The sequence below is a fragment of the Myotis brandtii genome, unplaced genomic scaffold (assembly GCF_000412655.1).
Source record: "Myotis brandtii unplaced genomic scaffold, ASM41265v1 scaffold1612, whole genome shotgun sequence".
Taxonomy (NCBI): domain Eukaryota; kingdom Metazoa; phylum Chordata; class Mammalia; order Chiroptera; family Vespertilionidae; genus Myotis; species Myotis brandtii.
This window is the reverse complement of record NW_005355890.1, coordinates 1,738,894-1,757,270: the sequence shown is the minus strand read 5'-3', so window position 1 is coordinate 1,757,270 and position 18,377 is coordinate 1,738,894. Positions and strand designations below refer to the sequence as shown.

General features: G+C 48.9%; 1 protein-coding gene across 5 annotated transcripts in view; it reads right to left on the bottom strand.

Moving 5' to 3' along the window:
• Nucleotides 1–5,872: 5,872 nt before the first annotated feature.
• Nucleotides 5,873–18,377, bottom strand: part of KANSL3 (KAT8 regulatory NSL complex subunit 3) — a 44,761-nt gene continuing 32,256 nt past the window's right edge. For all 5 annotated transcript variants that reach the window (XM_005862231.2, XM_005862232.2, XM_005862233.2 and 2 more), the window contains 7 exons: nucleotides 16,892–17,083; nucleotides 16,350–16,434; nucleotides 15,802–15,932; nucleotides 14,639–14,748; nucleotides 14,010–14,232; nucleotides 13,543–13,676; nucleotides 5,873–8,274 (listed from right to left, as the gene is read on the bottom strand). In XM_005862231.2, the coding sequence (XP_005862293.1) occupies nucleotides 8,254–8,274; nucleotides 13,543–13,676; nucleotides 14,010–14,232; nucleotides 14,639–14,748; nucleotides 15,802–15,932; nucleotides 16,350–16,434; nucleotides 16,892–17,083 (896 nt within the window). In that variant the 3' untranslated portion in view covers nucleotides 5,873–8,253. The remainder of the gene's footprint in view (nucleotides 8,275–13,542; nucleotides 13,677–14,009; nucleotides 14,233–14,638; nucleotides 14,749–15,801; nucleotides 15,933–16,349; nucleotides 16,435–16,891; nucleotides 17,084–18,377) is intronic.

The window sequence follows — 18,377 nt, the reverse complement described above, 5'->3', positions numbered from 1 at the left end:
AGGAGGACTGATCTGTGATTGAAACCAAGGGTAGAGTGGCAGTGGGACAATTGCAGTCTCATTTGTAAACTGCAGTGCCTGTGGCCTTGGGTGTGGGGGAAAGCAATAGATGACGAATGTAAAGAAATCATTCCAAATTCCTCTTTGTCCTGTGGGCAGCTGGGAGCCCTGACCTAGCCCTCACCCCCCAATTCATATGTGAAGCCCTCACATATGACTTTAAGGAGGTAATAAAGATTAAATGAGTCCTAATGATGGCCCAGCCCTCACCAGTTTGGCTCCGTGGATAGAGCATCAGCCCTCAGATTGAAGGGTCCCGGGTTCGATTCAGGTCAGCAGCATGTGTCTTGGTTACAGGTTCGATCCCTGGCGGTGGTGGTGGTCGTGGAGAGTGTTGAGATAACCAATCAGTGTGTCTCTCCCACATCAATGTTTCTGTCTCTCCCCCTCTCACTCTCTAAAAATTAATGAAAAAATATCCTCGGGTAAGGATTAAAAATAAATAAGGATGGGATCCAAATCAAATATGACTGGTATCCTTATAAGGGACTCACTTTGCCCTTGTGGGGAAAAGGGGTCGCCACAGCAGCCTTCCAAGTAACTTGCAAACTTGTTCTTGACAAATGGGGCTGCGAACAGTGGCCCAGTCTGTCTTTAGCTGAGCCCAGCCTCCGTGCCCAGTGCCCCCCAGCCCCAGACTGCCACCCTATGCCACGAATCCCACCTGGGTTCCTGGAGGGCTGCTGGCCGTAGGATTCCTAGTGTTAAAGCTCTGAACCGGTAACAGTTCCTGCCTGGCTTTGTGTGAATTTGCATCACCTGGCTGTAGACCTGAGACATGCTCCCCTTCACACGCAGATGCCCGAGTCTTGGTCATGATGATCGCATGCTCTTGTGACTGTTGACATCCGTGTGGTTGCAATAGACAGCTCACAGCCACCTCCAGAAAGGTCCAGCACAACCTATCCCCTGCCAGGGCCGGCACAACCTAATTAGGCTCATGAAGCTGAGTCAGTTATGGCGATGGTCCAGGAGACCCCCATGTCCTGGGGTACCCCAAATCTTCCTTGGACTCTGAAGCATTCCCAGACCCTTCCCCAGGAGTCCCTCTGTGAGTGTAAGCCAGCTGACACAATGTTTGCTGCCTGCCACTCCAACACCACCAGCCGCCCAGGTGTCCCTCGTGGTGAATATCCGGGCCCCAGTCAGTCCCAGGCAGCAGAGCCACGCCTAGCTGACATTATAAACCATCTTCCCACGCACAGTACAAGCTAGATGTGTCTCGGCCGCCTGGGACTGGCTGGGCCCTGGATATTCACCAAGAAGGACACCTGGACAGCTGATGGTGTGGGGCTGAGCTTGCTGCCCTGCCAAGTCAGCAGTGACTGAGGACTCACTGGAGCTTGTGCTGAGCTGGGGGCCACCAAACAGGCCAGCATAACACTCCATGACCAGCGCAAGGGTACAGATCTTTGGGGGCCAGAACCTCCACTCCCTCACTTTTGGATGGGAACAGCCCTGAGGGCAAGGAGCTCACAGTGCCCTGAGCTTCCATCTCACTGGGAAGTGAAGGGCTGTCCCAACCGGAAGTCAGGCCTCTGATTTGTAACAAGGGCAGGAAGGCTTGCCAGGTAGTAAAGTTGAATCATTTAGAAACTTTCAGGAATTAGTTGAGTTTAGCTACATTCAAGAACTGGGACCAAGGCGACGGACTGGTGCTCTCTAGGAAAAGCCTAGCGTGGCCCGGCCAGTGTGGCTCAGCGGTTGAGCGTGGACCTATGAACCAGGAGATAACCGTTCGATTCCCAGTCAGGGCACATGCCCGGGTTGTGGGCTCAATCCCCAGTGTGGGGTGTGCAGGAGGCAGCCGATCAATGTTTCTCTCCCATCATTGATGTTTCTCTCTCTCTCTCCCTTCCTCTCTGAAAACCAATAAAAATATATTTTAAAAAAATGCCTAGCGTGGTCTGTATGCAAACAATGCTGGAGTTCAAGGCAGTCCTTGCAGGCTCCTTTACCCCACTGTTGGGCCTGGTCAAGCTTATGCTTATACAGGAGGCAGGGGGAAGTCACATCAGACACAGTGGGACCTGGAGTCTAAGAGAGAGGAAGAGCCCTAACCGGTTTGGCTCAGTGGATAGAGCGTTGGCCTGCAGACTGAAAGGTCCCAGGTTCAATTCCAGTCAAGGGCATGTACCTTGGTTGTGGGCACATCCCCAGTAGGAGGTATGCAGGAGGCAGCTGATCAATGTTTCTCTCTCATCAATGTTTCTAACTCTCTATCCCTCTCCCTTCCTCTCTGTAAAAAATCAATAAAATATATTTTTTAAAAAAAAGACAGAGGGAGAGGGGGAGAGAGATGAGATCTGCCCCCCGCCCCTGAAGAGGTTTCCACTGACCAGCAAGGAACGAGGGAAGGTGATCACGAACACCCAGGGAGTGTGCAGGGAGTCTAGCTACCCAACATTCTTCCAAGTCATTTGGGCCCTTCACTTCGGTCCTCTCTTACATTATAAACCATCTTCCCAAGGCTACAGCTAGAAAAAATCATATTCGCAAACAACCTTGCTGTCCCGAGCAGCCACGTGACTGACCTCGGTGCCACCAATCAGGACACACAGATTGGCGAGGGAGCCCTGGGAGGAGTGACCAAAGGGATGTGCTGGTTTACAGAGGCCGTGCTGCTGTTGGCGAAAGACTGGAGCATCTAGTTCGTCACTCTTCAGTTTGGGCACTGTGAGCTCAAATCAATTAAGCATTCATACCCGCTGGGAAGAAAACAAACGGCTCATTGAAATGTTCAAAGCTGAGTTTTGTTTTTCTGTGTGATCTTCACATATGGTTGAAATTCTAGAGGCAAAGCTGTAAGGCCTGTTTGTATGTTTATGTGTCTGAGTATATAGTATTTTCTTACCTTCAGATTAGATTAGATTAGGTTAGATAACAGATCTCTTAAGAGCCTCTATTCTCATTGAGATTTATTTAGAGCTAAGAAAAAATATTAAAAGCACAAAGAAAGAAACAACACCTTGTCTATAGGGGGAAATTTTTTTTGAATGGTAGCAGATTTCTCATTAGAAACCAAGGAAGTAGCATAACATTTTTCAAGTGCTAAAAGAAAAGAATGGTCAACCCAGAATTATATACAGGGTGTCCCCAAAAATGTATACACACTTTAACAGCTGATAGTTCAATTTTGAAAATGAAATGTATTTTAATAAACACTGCCTTTATTTATTCAAAGTGTGTGTACACATTTTGAGGGGCACCCTGTATACTCAGTGAAGACATCCGTCAGTAATAAAAGGGAAATTAAGACATTGCCAGATGAAGGAAAATTAAAAACATTTATTGACAGCTGACCTCTACAAGACTGCCTAAAGGAAGTTCTCTAAACAGAAAGGAAGTAATAAAAGCAGGAATCTTGAAACATCAGAAGGAAGGAAGAACACTGTAAAGAATAAAAATATGGATAAACACAATAGATTTTCCTTCTCCTCTTGAGTTTTCTAAATTACATTTGAAACAAAAAGTATAACACTGTTGAATGTGCTTCTCAACAATTATAGCAGAGATGGGGGAGGATAAAGGAACAGAAAGGGAGGGGAGGCTTCTACACTGCAAACTAGTAAATGTGGTAAGGAGACTGGTAAGTTTCGTGTATACACATAGTGCAACATCCAGAGCAACCACTAAAAGCTGTCTAAACAAGCAGACACTCAGAAATACTAGAGAGACCTGGCCGGCATGCCTCAGTGCTTAGTGTGTCGGTCTGCGCACTGGAGGGTCACGGGTTCGATACCCAGTCAAGGGCATGTACCTGGGTTGCAGGTTTGATCCCTATCCCCAGTTGGGGTGCGTGTGGGAGGCAACCAATTGATGTGACTCTCTCACATGGATATTTCTCTCCACCTCCCTTCTACTCTTTCTAAAAATCAATGGAAAAAATATCCTCACTCCTCAGGTGAGAATTAAAAGCAAACAAACACTACAGATAAATCAAAATGGCATTCTAAAAAAATGTTCAAGTTAGGCACCTGAAGGCAGGAAAAAAACAAGAGCAAACAGAAAACAATAACTAAAATGGCTGATGTAAGCCCTAACATAGCTACAGGGTGGGGCAAAAATAGGTCTACAGTTTGTATGGAAAATAATAAATAATTACTAAATAAAATACAAGAATAAACTGTTTTATGTGCTCACAACTGTAAACCTACCTCTGCCCCACCCTGTATAATTACATTAAATGGAGACAGTCTAAACGCACCAATTAAAGGACAGAGATTGACATCAGAGCTGACATCAGAATGTCAGATACAATGAACTGCAGGGTCAAGAAAATTAGCAGGTAGAGACATTACATAATGACAACCCACAAGACACAGCACCTTCACCGTGTACGCATGCACCAGATGACAGCACTGCCAGCTCGTGGCCCAAACACCGACAGAACTGAAGGGAGCACAGCGTCCCACAGGGAGTGTCGGCAAGTCCCACACCACTCGCAGGTACAACTCAGAGGACTCCACTGGGAATCAGCAAGCGTGAGACCAGCCAGGGGGCTGCGGCCGTCGGGAACTGAAGAGGCGGCCCGCCATCCACGAAGGGCTCCACGGCTGAGTCCTGTGAAACAGGATCACGCTGGTCCCTCCCTCGGCAGCAGAGGCCACGAGGCCAGGAGCAGAGACCGCCGGGTCCCGTCTGTGAACGCATACTGGGAGAAGATTCCCTTTACAAGCTCATTTGGGTGGTGAATGGTTTCTGCTTCCTGCAACCGCCAATCCTAACATGCTTTAAAAAAGAGAGCTAAGCCCTGTGGGTGCTCAATGGTTAGAGCATTGGTCTGACCACTGAAGGGTTGACTGGGGGTTCCATTCCCAGTCACGGGCACGTAAATGGGTTGCAGGTTCAATCCCCGACCCTGGCTGGGGCGCATGTGATCCATGTGTCTCTCGCACATCGATGTTTCTCTCTCTCTCTCTCCCTCCCTCCCTTCCACTCTCTCTGAAAATTCAATGGAAAAAGTATCTCCAGTGAGGATTACAAAAAATTAAAAAAGGGAGCTAAAGATACCAAAGACTTTTCTGCATCATAATTTGCTACGGCCCTGTCCTTCTACTCCTGAAGTTTAAGACTGCTATCACCTGAACACCTCATCCTCACCTCTCACTTCACCTGACTCCCCCAAGTCAGTGAGAAAGAACACCTTGAGTCTCCACCACGGATGGTGACAGATGAGCCCACTGGACAGGACCCACGCGGTCCACCACACCATGGCTTCCACCCACAGAGGGTTCCTATCCAAGTATAGGGGCCTGGAATTTAAGGGTCGGAGGGAAGGTCCTCTTGAATACAAAATTACAAATAATCTGGTGGTTGGAATTCATTCATTCACCTCACTATTTATTGGAGGGGGTGGAGCTATAGGATGTGTAAAGGGATTTCAATTTCTCAGGACCAAGGGCAAAGAACCCCACCTACTGAGTCAGGCCCAGTCAAGAGTCCTGCCGAGCCAGCAGCAATCACTGTAGGCCTGGTGGGACGCAAACCGAAGAGGGTCACATGAAGGCCAAGCCACCATCTCCCCACCTCCTGGGCTAACCTCCACTCTGGTCTTCCATCTCAGAAGCTCAGCAAGTGCAGAGTAGAACAGACACGGGCAGCAGACTGCCTGGGTTCTAGTCCTGCTTCTGCACTTCCTACTGTGTGACTCTTCTGTGCCTCAGTTTCCTCACCTCTAAAAAGGGAAGTACAGTACCTACCTCATGGCACTGGGCGTCAACGAGGTGAACTCAGGCATTACCATAATACCTTAGCTTTTATTTTCTGGGTAGTTACCAGAACAAACACAAGAAGCCAACTGAAAACGAGCTGGAGCGATGCAAAGTTGTTTTTATTTCTGTAATTGTTCTTACTAATGTGAACAGAACCGTCACAGGGGCTCAGTCTGGAACCATCCAACCCAAGATTGTTATTGTGTGTGTGTGTGTGGGGGCCAAGAACAGACAGAAGGTCTTCCTCCATCTTCTCCCACAGGGCATCAACATACATCTGTCATCCAAGAATTTACCCAAAGCCTTTTTGATCCTTCCACGTTTCGGCCAGCAGTATCCCATCTGAGGCTACAGACCCAGGTCTGCTAGGTGATGGGTAGAAGAAAGCTTCCTTTTACATTTTAAGCAGTGTGGCTGGAGAAGACATGTGGAACCGGGGAACCTGACTCTATGGACTTCAACGACGTCTCCCTTTAGCCTTTCCTCTGAGGTGAAGAATCCATGTCCTTACAACCCCCTTCTCCAGTCTGGCATTCTTCGAGGTGTGCAACCCAAGCCTCAGGAAGTCACCGTGGGAAGCACTAGGACTGGCGTGACAGCAGGAAGGTGCGTTAGTTGTTGCTCTGACCCCAGCACACACCAAGCCAGCATCTCTCAGGAGCAGCCCTGCCTGCACTGTCTAGGCGGCACTCCTACGTCACAAATAGCTGTTTCGGACCCTCTGCCTGTCCCCAATGATTCCTAAAAGCTTCACATATTCACACAGTCCCACTATTTTCAGGTCCTGGAGGTATGTTATTATTCTACCTGTAAACTTATCAATCCCCTGACCTATGGAGGCCTCTTTCAGATTTCATATCTTCTTCAAACTTACTAAATGCCTCCTGAATTTCAGAAAGCAGTTACCTACCAGCTGATGCAAGAACACAGCGCCATTCTATGAGTCACCAGAGACCAGCGCTGCAGGAGTCAGGGAGGGAGGGAGGGCACGATGTTTAAGATGCCCTCTCCACTCCTATCATACACATGCCCAGCTCTGTCTCCCCTGACTCCTGCACGCTGTGCACCCCTCCTGGCTGCCACTCAGACTGGAAGGGTGACTGCTGAATTGAATGCACGTTGTCTGGTTTGGGTCAGGACCCTGGACCACAGTTCCGGCCATGGCACACTGTGGGCCCTCCCTACTGAACAGAGTCCCACTGGGTGCCTGACTCATCACCATAGCTGGAACATTCTAGAGTACAGAAGGGAAGGGAGGCTGCTGTGGACAACGGGTTCTAAGCCAAATCTAAAACTACCTTTGTACAAAAGTACTGTGAGGAGGAGAGGAGGGACTCCAAGCTCCATCTTCAGCAATTACTTGTCCAGGAACTTGCTCCTCCCGGGCTCAGGCTGGCACCAAGAGCAAGGGTGCTGCACAGGAGCGTCAGTGCCAATGATTCCCCCACTCTGAGCAAGAAGGCAAATGCCTGGGAGAGAAACAGAAACACTGAAGCACGGCCTTTGTAGTCTTAAAGCCGAGGTTTCCTGGGACGGCCCAGATGTTAACTTAGCTGGTTATCCCTGTTTCACCTCCAAGCACTGGGGAAAGATTTTGGGGGTGGGGTTTTCTTCTCCCTGACCTTGCAAATTCTTCTCATCTCCAGGTGACTCTGCAGCTCCTTAGGACCTAGAGGCGAAGCCTCAAGCCCGAATCGTTTAGCAGCAGGACTTACTGACTCATCCTTGAAGCTACTTCCTTTGCTGTTCGTTGGTCTTCTTCGACCTTTCTGGACCCGCAGGCTTTCTGCATACAGGAAGTGCCCAACCCATGATAAAAAAGGGGCCTGTTTCCATCTCTTAGCAACTGCTGCTCTCCACATGTACGTGGCCAAAGGGGCTGAGAGAGGACAGCCCAGTGTGCTCTGCCCGCTCATGGATCTGAGTTAGGTATTCTCAGTCGCAGCAGACTACTGATGTGATTCCTACGAGGGAGCGGCATGGGGAGCACTCTCCCATGCTACTCAGTGAAGGCAGCAGAATGTCCAAAACAAGTCCTTTTAATATCGGCCAGCCAGGTGGAGGGCCAGGATGACCCCGGCCCTCAGCAAAGGGTTCGCAATCTGAACCCCTACAACCCTAGGCCACAAAGATGTCTCCTCCCAACTTGGCACAGGGTAGCACCGACTTCCAAAAGGCTCCTTCATGAACTGCTGCCCAGGGCAAGTCACAGCTACTGTGACCCTCCAATGTCCCGGCCTGCTGAGGAGCCAGGGTTCTGGGAACCAGACTTGGAGATGCTGGAGGACGATGCTCCCCTTGCTGGCACCATGTCACAGGACCCACAGGCCCAACCCCAAAGACAGCTGGCAGAGAGGCAAAAGTGAGTGTCTTAAAGGATCTTCAGACAAGTGGACAGCTCAGCAGGACAGCACATGTGCCCAGGGTTCACTGCAGCAGCCATCACCAACTTGGCAAAGGAGGGCCTTCACGTGCGTCTTCAGGGAGCTGGAGGCAGGCGCTATGGCAGGAGAGGTAGTGAACAAGGGTCAGAACTTTGTCAGTTAACACTTCAGATCCTCTGGCCCCTCACCCCATGCCTGAGAATTTATGCCAAAGAGATTCTCAATAGGGAAAAAGCTGGGTGCACAAGGACGTGCGTTCCAGCAGCCAATGGTTCACACAGCATGGATGCTGCAGAGACCCCCACCACTTTCTAGGGCCAGTGACTATGCTCTCTCAGCTTCCTTTTCCTCATCTTATGACAGCACCCCCGCCCCCCAGGCGCTTGTGAGGTTAAATGAGACAAGCTGCATAAAGCACCGAGAGTATACTTGTTTAACTACAAAGGTGAGCTCTTACTACACAAGAGGACAAGGGAAACGCAGGAAAAGGAACCAGGTGAATGTTAAGGGTGACATCACTGAGAAGTTTTCCATACTTGTGCTGACGAATCCTTTCTTAGGTCTCCCCATGCTTTATGTGTCGTGGAGGGTGCCCTGAAGTGCTGAGCCTTACAGCTCAGGAAGAATGAAGCAAGGTTGAGAGAGCTGGCTTTTCTCACCAAGGCTCTCCCACTTCTCTAGATTTCACCTTTGGAAAAGCAGTAAAGAGGGGAGGCCAGAGGGGCGGGAGAGGAGGAATGAGGAGGGTCTGACAATCAGAACTGGAAAGAATGCACCTCCCATGAGCTCACCCCGCCCAAAGACAGGCTGTGCACAGACGCTTCCTCTGTCCTGGTTAGTAATACACCTGACAATGCCCAGGGGCTGCCACGGCCACGGTGTGGCCACAGAGGTATGGCCAGGCAGGAGGAAAGCCTGGCAACCACAGGCAAGGATGCACTCAGGACTCGGATGCAGGCACAGCAGTCTTGGTCCCCACTCCCCCTTCAGCTTCTCAGGACCACACCGCAGTTCAGCTCCATGAAGGAATCTCGCAGTAAGCACCATCAGTGCCAGAAACAAAACATTCGTGCTTGCACAAACCTCAGAGACGTCTAGCTGGTGCTCACACTGCCTTTCTTTTTAAATTCATTCTATCCACAAATATTGCAGTATGGAACCCGAAAATAGAAAGGGGATATTGTTTCAAACTTTTAAACACCATTATTACACACAAAAAGGTTAATAATTCCTTCATATCAACAATTATCCAGTCAGTGTTCAAATTTCCAAATGTATTATAAATGTCATAAATGGGTGGTTTGTTTCTCAACCTCTGAAAATTCATCTTCCAAAGCCTGAGGAGATTCTGAGCTGGGTCCTACTAATCCCAGCACCACAACAATCACCGCCTCACTAGACTAGACGAGAAAACCAAAGTCCAGAGAGGCTGGGTGGTTGGCCCAGGATCACACAGCTTGCTGAAGACAGCGGGCCTGACCACTGTCTGGCAGTCTGAACACTATAAGGGAATGTTAGAAGCTTTCAAGTCAGCAAGTCTGAATCTAATAATATCTCCTTTGTAAGAAAAGAATCATCACCAGACCCTTCCTAGTAATTACACACCCATTTTACTGAGATAAAAAAGAAGCTCTTGAGTTAACTCCCTTAGGTAGACGTCTTTTATTATCTTTATTCTGGGCTTCCATTTAGCCAGGAAGAGGATTCCCAATGACTCTAACTGCTCTCAACACTAACCAGCTCCCCAATGCACAGCAAGCCCAAAGGATCACCTAACAGAGAGGAGAGCATCGTGTGGGGACCTGTTTCTAGTTGAGCCTCAAGGCAGCATCAGCAAGGGTTAGAACTGCCTGAAATAGGCCCGATGGCTTAGAGGTCATTTCCATCAAACCATCTAGAAACTGGTCATTTCTATGATATATAAATGTCTGAGAAGATGAGAAAATCATAAAATGCTTCTCATCTCATATTATAAGATAGAAAGCACACACAAAAGCAGAGGTGACTGAAAGAAAACTACAGGCCAATATCACTAATAAACAGAGGCCAAAATCCTTACTAAAATAAAAGCAAATCAGAAGAGTGCCTTTCTCTGAAACACTTGGCTTTTTTCTTTCTATTGTATTTTTTCCCCTATTGTGTTTTGTTCCTTTTTGATAGGGTCTTCTTTCCCATGTGTGCAAAATAAAAATAAATGTGGACATGTGGAAAAAAAGAATAGGACATATTGGACAAACGCCTGAATCTCAAATTTTGGTAGCTCAATATTAGGAAATCTATTAAAGTAATTCATTAGTTTAACTAATTACAAGGAACTATTTATGCTCATTCATCTCATTTGATTCCAAAAGGGCAATGGACAAAATTAAAAACCCATTATTTATCAAGAGAAAGGAAAAGGATAAAGATCTTAGCAAACTAGAAACACAACTGATACTCCCTTAACTGGAGGATCTGCATTACCAGACAATAATATAAAGCCAGTGTAGGAACAGACAGATCAAGGGGTACAAAACTGGCCCATGTGTGCATAGTAATTTAGAATGTGAGAGCAGCGGATGTCAAACAATGAAAAATGAATGGACTCCTCTATTGTTAGATCCTTATCTCACTTAGCCCATAGAAATAAATTCCCCCCCCAAAAAAACAACAACAATAAAAGAAACAAATTCCAAGTGGACTGAAACTAAAGGTAAACAAACAAGCATTATAAGAAAATAGTTTCAATATGGGATGATGGGGAAGTTCTAGAGGTGGACTGTGGTAATGGTTGCACAACAATGTGAGTGTGCTTTATGCCACTCAATTGGGCCTAAAAAAGGGTAAAAATGGTAACTTGTATGTATGTATATTTTACCACAATTCTAAAAAGAAAATATATTAAAAAACAAAATGCAAAAAGATTATACTCTTGTGATGGGAAGAGCATAAAGGAAAAGATTTAAAGACCTTACTGTATAAAATTTTTTAATGTCTGCATGATAAAAGATCCAGAAACAAAAGTTAAAAGACATGCACTTATTATTTCAATAGAAAGGAAAAAAAGCACAACTGACTGGAATAAAGTATATGCAACTTGTATAATAGATAAAGGATTAACATTGGAATATTTAAAGTTGCTACAAAATAAACAGACGCAGAATATAACAGGCAATTCATAAAAGACATACAACCTCATAAATAATCATGAAAATGCACATGAAAACAATTTCACTTCTCAACCATCAAATCAATAAAATTAAAAATACGGATTTCCACACCTGACAATGGTATAAACAAACAGATATTCTCATCACTGTGTCTTGTAAATTAGCAAAACCTTGTGAAGGACAATTAGTTAGCAGCTAGCAGGTGGTAGGTGCATATACCCTCCACATACTGGTCTCCAGCCTGTAGAAGTCCCCCGAGGTAAACACACAGCATGACGAGGGTGTGCACTACACCATTACTTATGATGTCAAAAAACAAAACACAGCCCAACTCCCTATCAGTGGTGGTGAAGCCCACTTTCTTACACCCACCTTGTCAGAGCATAGATAGGTCTCTCTGTAATCAACAGGGAGACATGTCATAATGTGTTTTGTAAACAAAGGTAGCTACAAAAGTCCATATTTTGTGATCTCATCTTTTTTTAAAATATATTTTATTGATTTTTTACAGAGAGGAAGGGAGAGGGATAGAGAGTTAGAAACATCGATGAGAGAGAAACATCGATCAGCTGCCTCCTGCGCACCCCCTACTGGGGATGTGCCCGCATCCAAGGTACATGCCCTTGGCCGGAATCAAACCTGGGACCATTCAGTCCGCAGGCCGACACTCTATCCACTGAGCCAAACCGGTTAGGGCTGTGATCTCATCTTTGTCAAAAAGTAAAATTAAAGTAATACACTTTGCATACAAAGAAAAATCTAGAAGAATGCATATCAAGCTACTAACAGTGGATATCCTCTCTGGGAGTGGTATCATGGGAAATTTGCACTTTCTAAGTTGTATTACTTCTATAATGTTTGTATTATTGAAAACTAGAGGCCCGATCCGCGAATTCGTGCACCAGTGGGGTCCCTCAGCCTGGCCTGCTCCCTCTCGCAATCCAGGACCCCTCAGGGGGTGTAGTAGTGGGGCCGGGTGCTGTGCCACTCCCGCTCATCCCGGCCCTGCTGTGCCTGCCCGGCCGCAGGAGAGGCTCGCGCTGCCGCAGCTGCACTTGCCAGCTGTGAGCCCGGTGTCTGGTGCCCTTCAGTCAGCTGAGCGGCGCTCGCACTGTGGGAGCACACTGACCACTAGGGGGCAGATCCTGCATTTAGCGTCTGCCCCCTGGTGGTCAGTGTGCGTCATAGGGACCGATGGACTGGTCGTTCGGTCACTTGGGCTTTTATATATATAGATAAGCATAATCATTTCTGTGACTGATAATGAATAAAATAATGAGAACACCTCCACTTCTCTGCAGACGGCAGAGGTGGCTCTGACCCCAGTGGGGCCGGGAACAACCTCTGTGCAGAGGAGCTTTTAGTGCAGTCAGCAACAGTCCCCTGCCAAGCATGCCCAGGCCCCGTTTCCACGCAAAGCCTGTGTGGGAATGCCAGGCTCAGGGCCAGCTTCTGCCACGCAGCTGGCACATCACCGTTCCTGCATGGAAGGCCTTGGTTGGAATGGTGGGCACTGAAGCAAGCACACTCCACACTGGGCACAAATGACTGTTCTCTTTAATCTCTGGCCTTTGGGTGGCTCTCAGATCACCATTTAAGATTAGAAACATTTCACTGGAAAAGGTCATAAAGGAAATCATTCAGCTGAGAGGACTTGGAGGTGACTTCTGGTAAGAGCTATAAAAAACCTAGTTGTGGCCCAGATGGCATGGCTCAGTGGTTGAGCGTTGACCTATGAACCAGGAGGCCATGGTTCGATACCCGGTCAGGGCACATTCCCTAGTGCAGGGCGTGAAGGAGGCAGCTGATCAATGATTCTCTCTAATCATTGATATTTCTATCTCTCTCCCTCTCCCTTCCTCTCTGAAATCAATAAAAGTTATATTTAAAAAAAAAAAAAAAACCTAACTGTGCCCGAAAAAGATGGCAATGAGTGCCCAGATCTGGAAGGGCACAATGCTGGAAAGCCTGTGCCACGACCGCTGCATGACACAACTGAGCAGAGAAGGAAAGGAATGGGGAGGGAAAGTAAACCAAAACATGAAACACAGGCACTAGGACACGCAGGGACACTACATGTTTAACCTCACAACGGTCCAGGGAGTGTGACAGAAAAGGAGGCTCAAAGTTTCAAAGCTACAAGCCCCGGGTCTGGATTTGGATCTGACCTAACTACAAGCCCAGTGCATTGAAATTGCTAGAGCCTGTCTCCTCCATCTTCCTGGCCAGACTCACCTGTGAGTTGGAGGGCAGCACCTGGGAGGTGGGCTCCTCGGATGGGGCTGCTCCTGGGCCCATGGGGCTCAGTGTGGTGATTCGGCTTGGCTGCCCTCGTAGGGTCAGAGTAATGGTGGTGGGGACCTTCAAGCCTGAGAAGAGAAGTAGGGTTTTTTTGTTTTGTTTTTTTTTTGGTCACACCCCTATTTCCTTTCCTGGGGAGTTTCTTCCCCACAGAGAACACCCTCCTTGTCCTCCTCCCCAGCTGGGTCATCTACACCCCATCAGTCATTCTGAAAGGCAGCAGAAAACAGCCTGTGTTCTCTCAACCTCTCTGGGGGATGGACCCCTCACAGCTAAATCCCTGAGGGTGGATGCCAAGACCCTGGTTGGGTTCAATAGCATCCCTAGCCCATGTGAGATGAGAAGGTCCTGGGGGAAGATCCCATATCTGGGAGTCCCCAGGGTTCTCAAGAAAGACTCACCTGATGCTTGGTTGGAGATCTGAGCCAGGCCAGGGAGGCTGCTTGCCAACTTGGCGAGGCCCCCATTGGTCAGCAGCTGGTGGATGGCTGTAGGCTTTCCACCAGGAGTGGCACCCAAAGATGAGAGAGTGGTAGCAACAGGAATGGTACGGACAATGGTGCTGGTGCCTGTGGTGATGGCACCCAGGCTCTGTATGGGGGTGGGCAACTTCACACTGGTGGCCTGTGGGACACACAAGCCCAGGTGATCAGAAGCTGTTGCCCAACAGCCATGTACAAGTGTGGCGTGCCCACAGCATGTTATTAAAGACTGCCATGTACTGAGTGTCCACCACATGCAAGTGCTCTTCCAGGCATTTCCCACATATTTCGCCCTCAAAACAACTCTGTGAGGGATAGACCACTATCCTCATTTTACAGACAAGGAAACGAAGACACAGAGAGGTCAAGAAACTTGCCCAGTGTCTCCCAGTAAGTGCTGGAGCCTTAACCTTTGGTAGCTCCCAGCTGGGAAGTCAGGGGCTATCTGTCCTTGACCCAGACTCCAGACCCAGTCTCCCTACCACAAACAAGCAAGCTGAGGCTTCCTCCCCACACCTGCCCAGCCCAGAAGGAAGGCAGATGTGCACCTGTGGGGATGGTCCTGGGGAGGGGCTTGCTGGGAGGCCCGAGGTCTTGCTGCTGATATCCTGTAAGCTGAAGCTGAGGCCTTGGAGGAGGCTGCTGGCAGATGTGGCCCCTAGGAAATGGTACGACAGACATCAGTACAAGCTCCACCATTTATCCGAGAGCAGCCATGCCCATCCACCCTCAACAACCCAGCCAACACCAGGTGTGCTTTCCCCCTGGACATTCCTCACTCTCAGGAAGCCAGCAGGTCCCCCAGCATGCCCGCTGAAGGCCCATGTGAGGAAGGGTCTATGCAGATGCACGCCTCCCATTCCTCCTGCACGTCCCAACCTGCTCCAAACCACCCGTCCGACAGTTTGGACAGGGTTAGGAAAACCAGAGAGGTTGAATCCCACTGTTCAGAACTCTAAATTCCCTCACTTCTTTCTAGGGAGGAGAAAGGACTTTTAAAAAAACGTAATTTAACCCTCACCCGAGGACATACTGAGAGAGAGGGAGTAAGGGGGAGAGGGAGAGAACCATCGATGTGAGAAACATCGATCAGTTGCCTTCTGTACATACCCCGAATGGGGATCAAACCTGCAACCCAGGTATGTGCCCTGACCTGGAGTTAAACCGGCAACCTTTTGTTGCACGGGATGATGCTCAACCAACTGAGCCACACCAGCTGGGCGAGAAAGGACTTTTTAAGCCAAAAGAATTCCAAGCACCTCATTTACACCACATTTCACACACAGCCCAGTGGCCTCAAAGCAAAGAGGAAGGTCCTCTTGAAGGAGAAGGGCTCAGGCACTCAGCCTTTCAGTGTCGGGTGGAGGTGGAGAGGTGAGGAGACATGCACACCCAGCATGCACCATTTCCAGCTTTATTCAATCTTAAAAACACCGAAATGAAACACAATACCTACATCTCCCACCAGCAATTTCTCCTCCTTACAGTACAGGATGCACTGCCTGCAGACTGTGATGTTTACTCATTGTACTTATTAAGGCCAAGAACTTCATGCCCCTTGAAGCTAATTCCAGCTTCTTGTCAAACTTCCCTGACAAGCCCGAGACCTGAGGAATGCCCTCCCGATTCAGCTCCAGGCTGCTTTGCCAGGACCACCCTCCAACAGCTGCCCAGACTCTGCTGGGAGGTCGGGATGCTGTGCCCCAGATACCTGGGAGGGAGCTGCTAGGGGAGGTGGCCACCAGGCGGCTCTGGAGTGTGTGCAAGGGACTGGGTGCAGTGCTGCTGGAGACCACGGAGGAGGCTGGGCTGGCTGACACACCCGCTTCAGAAGCACTGGGCCTGGATAGAAAGACAGGAGCTCCATTATACAAAGGTTGGAGGGCAGCAGGCCCCAGCAACACAGGGAGGGGCCGGAATGGAGCCCAGCAAGGTTTCAGCAATGGACACGAGGCAAGAAACTTTGGTTTCATCATTCCACTTCTGAATAGGCCACTTGTCCTTCTAGAAGCTATGCCTAAAGTAAAGACTTCAGACCTTGAAGCAAGAGCTATGGGATGCTTTGCAAACTTTAGGTGAAAATGAACTGAACTCTTGAGTTGGTCCAAAAGAAAAATAAAGATCCCACCCAAAAAGAAGTTACACTCCCCGAACGGACAGAACCCAGAATCCACCATCTGCCCAAAGCATTATGTGGACCAGAAGAAAGGTGAAGAGAAAGAAGGGGACAGAGACAGACAGACCAAGAAGCAGACTCACCTGGTTGTGGTGAGAAGCCCTGTGAGCTCCTTGGCACCTGCTGCTGCCTGCCCCAGTGTCATCATGATGGGCTTTCCTCCCCCAGCTGCAAAACAAAGCCCCCAAGCCGCCAGTCAGTCCTGATCGGCTCACTTTTCAGCCTCCACAGCCAGACTAAATGCAAGGTATTATGGACAAAGACTGGAAAATAAAAACTGAAGAATAACTACATGGGAACAGGAAGAGCTGGAGTTATTTTTTCCCCCTTCTGTTGTCTAAACTTTCTGGAATATTTTATTTTTAATTGAAATAAACAAACAAAACCCCCCAAATATATGATGCTTTGCATGAACCCAGAGCTTCCTCTGATCTTCGTCCTGCCTCCCTGGTGCTAGTGCAGAGCAGGTCACTGGCTGCCCTCCCGTGGGCCACCTCGAGCCCTCTGCTCAGGCAGCCCTCGCACTGCAGTTGAGGCTGAGTGGCAGCAAGCAGCCCCAAGAGGGCAAAGCTACGAGCCCGGGAGAGCTCAGCCAGTTTATTGGAACAGGTCAAGGGAAACTCACCTTCTGGGGTTCCTCCTGGGGAAGGAGTACAAGGCCCTCCGGCTGGGTCCCCTTGGGAGATGAGGGACACCTTGATCTTGGGTCGCTTCGAGGCCTTACTGCCAGACAGAGGACTGGAGGGGTGGTGCCGCTTCAGCTGGACCCTAAGGTCCTCTTTCTCTGCTTCCTCCGCTTGTTCCGATGAGATGGGAACTAAGAGACAGAGCTGAGTAAGGTCCTCCACAGTTCCCAGACTCTGACAGTGAGGACCAGAACAGGGACAGCTGTATGTGGGAACACACAGGAGTACCAGCCACACACGGAGCCACACTTCAAAGACAACAACCTCTGTGTTAGTCCCACCTCGCTCAGCCCCCGCTGTGGTGGAAATGCACCTTGCCCCTCTCAGGGCATGGCGCCATCCCCATTCCTCACTCTGTCCTGGAGTTGGAAAGACAGGGGCTCTGAGTTGGAACAAAAAGAAAGGAGAAGACACTGTAACCCTGCCATCAAAGGCCAACCAAAACACAGAGGCCTCATCACAGTGGATCTAAACAGCACTTCCCAAGCTCAAAAACTGTGATCCTTTTCCTGTTTCAAGCCCACCCCACATGACACAGCTGGTGGGCAGGAAACATTCCAGGAAGAAGCAATGGGGGAACAGGCTACACAGTCTTCCCTACACAGCAGATTTTCACAGGGCTCTGAGTCCCATGCCCTAGGAGCCCAGGGTTGAGGGTTTGCTTGCCACAAAGAGGACCGCTACCAGGACTTCAGTCTGGCTTTAGGAGCTCCTAGGCAAGGAAGCATTTTAGCTAAGATACCTTTATAGCTCCTGTCCCAAAGTAACAGGGCAACAGTGGTCCATGTCACAACCTAGTCCCCAGGTCCCTTGTCCTAGGTACACAGAAAGGCTACCTGTTCACACATAGGCTTTCCCCTCCACTGAGTTAAACAGATTCACCCTGCATATGGCCAAGCCTGGGTATCATTCAGGCTTCCTCACAGATCCTCTCCTCTTTACACCCAGAGCCCCCAGCTCCAGTCCCTCATCTTAGCAAAGGCAATCAGGGTTGGGAGGAGAAGGCAGCAGGAGGGTGGGGGGGATGGCATCGGCCATAGGGAGTTATTCCAGACTATAGTCAGGGTATAACCAGCGGAAGGTTTGCTCAAGGGACTAGCCCAGTCAGTGTGGCTCAGTGGTTGAGGGTCGACCCAGGAACCAAGAGGTCACCGGTTCAATTCTGGTCAGGGCACATGTCTGGGTTGCAGGCTCAGTCCCCAGTAGGGGGCATGCAGGAGGCAGCCAAAGATGTTTCTCTCTCATCAACATTTCTACTCTCTATCCCTTTCCCTTCCTCTCTCTAAAAATTAATTTAGAAAACATACTTTTAAAAGGCATCAATTACTAGTAAAATCCAAGTTGGAAAGAGGTAATGGAAGGAAAAGGAGTTACAGTTTTATGCTGGTAAGTGGCTTGCAGCGGCCAGGATGGAGGGAGGAAACC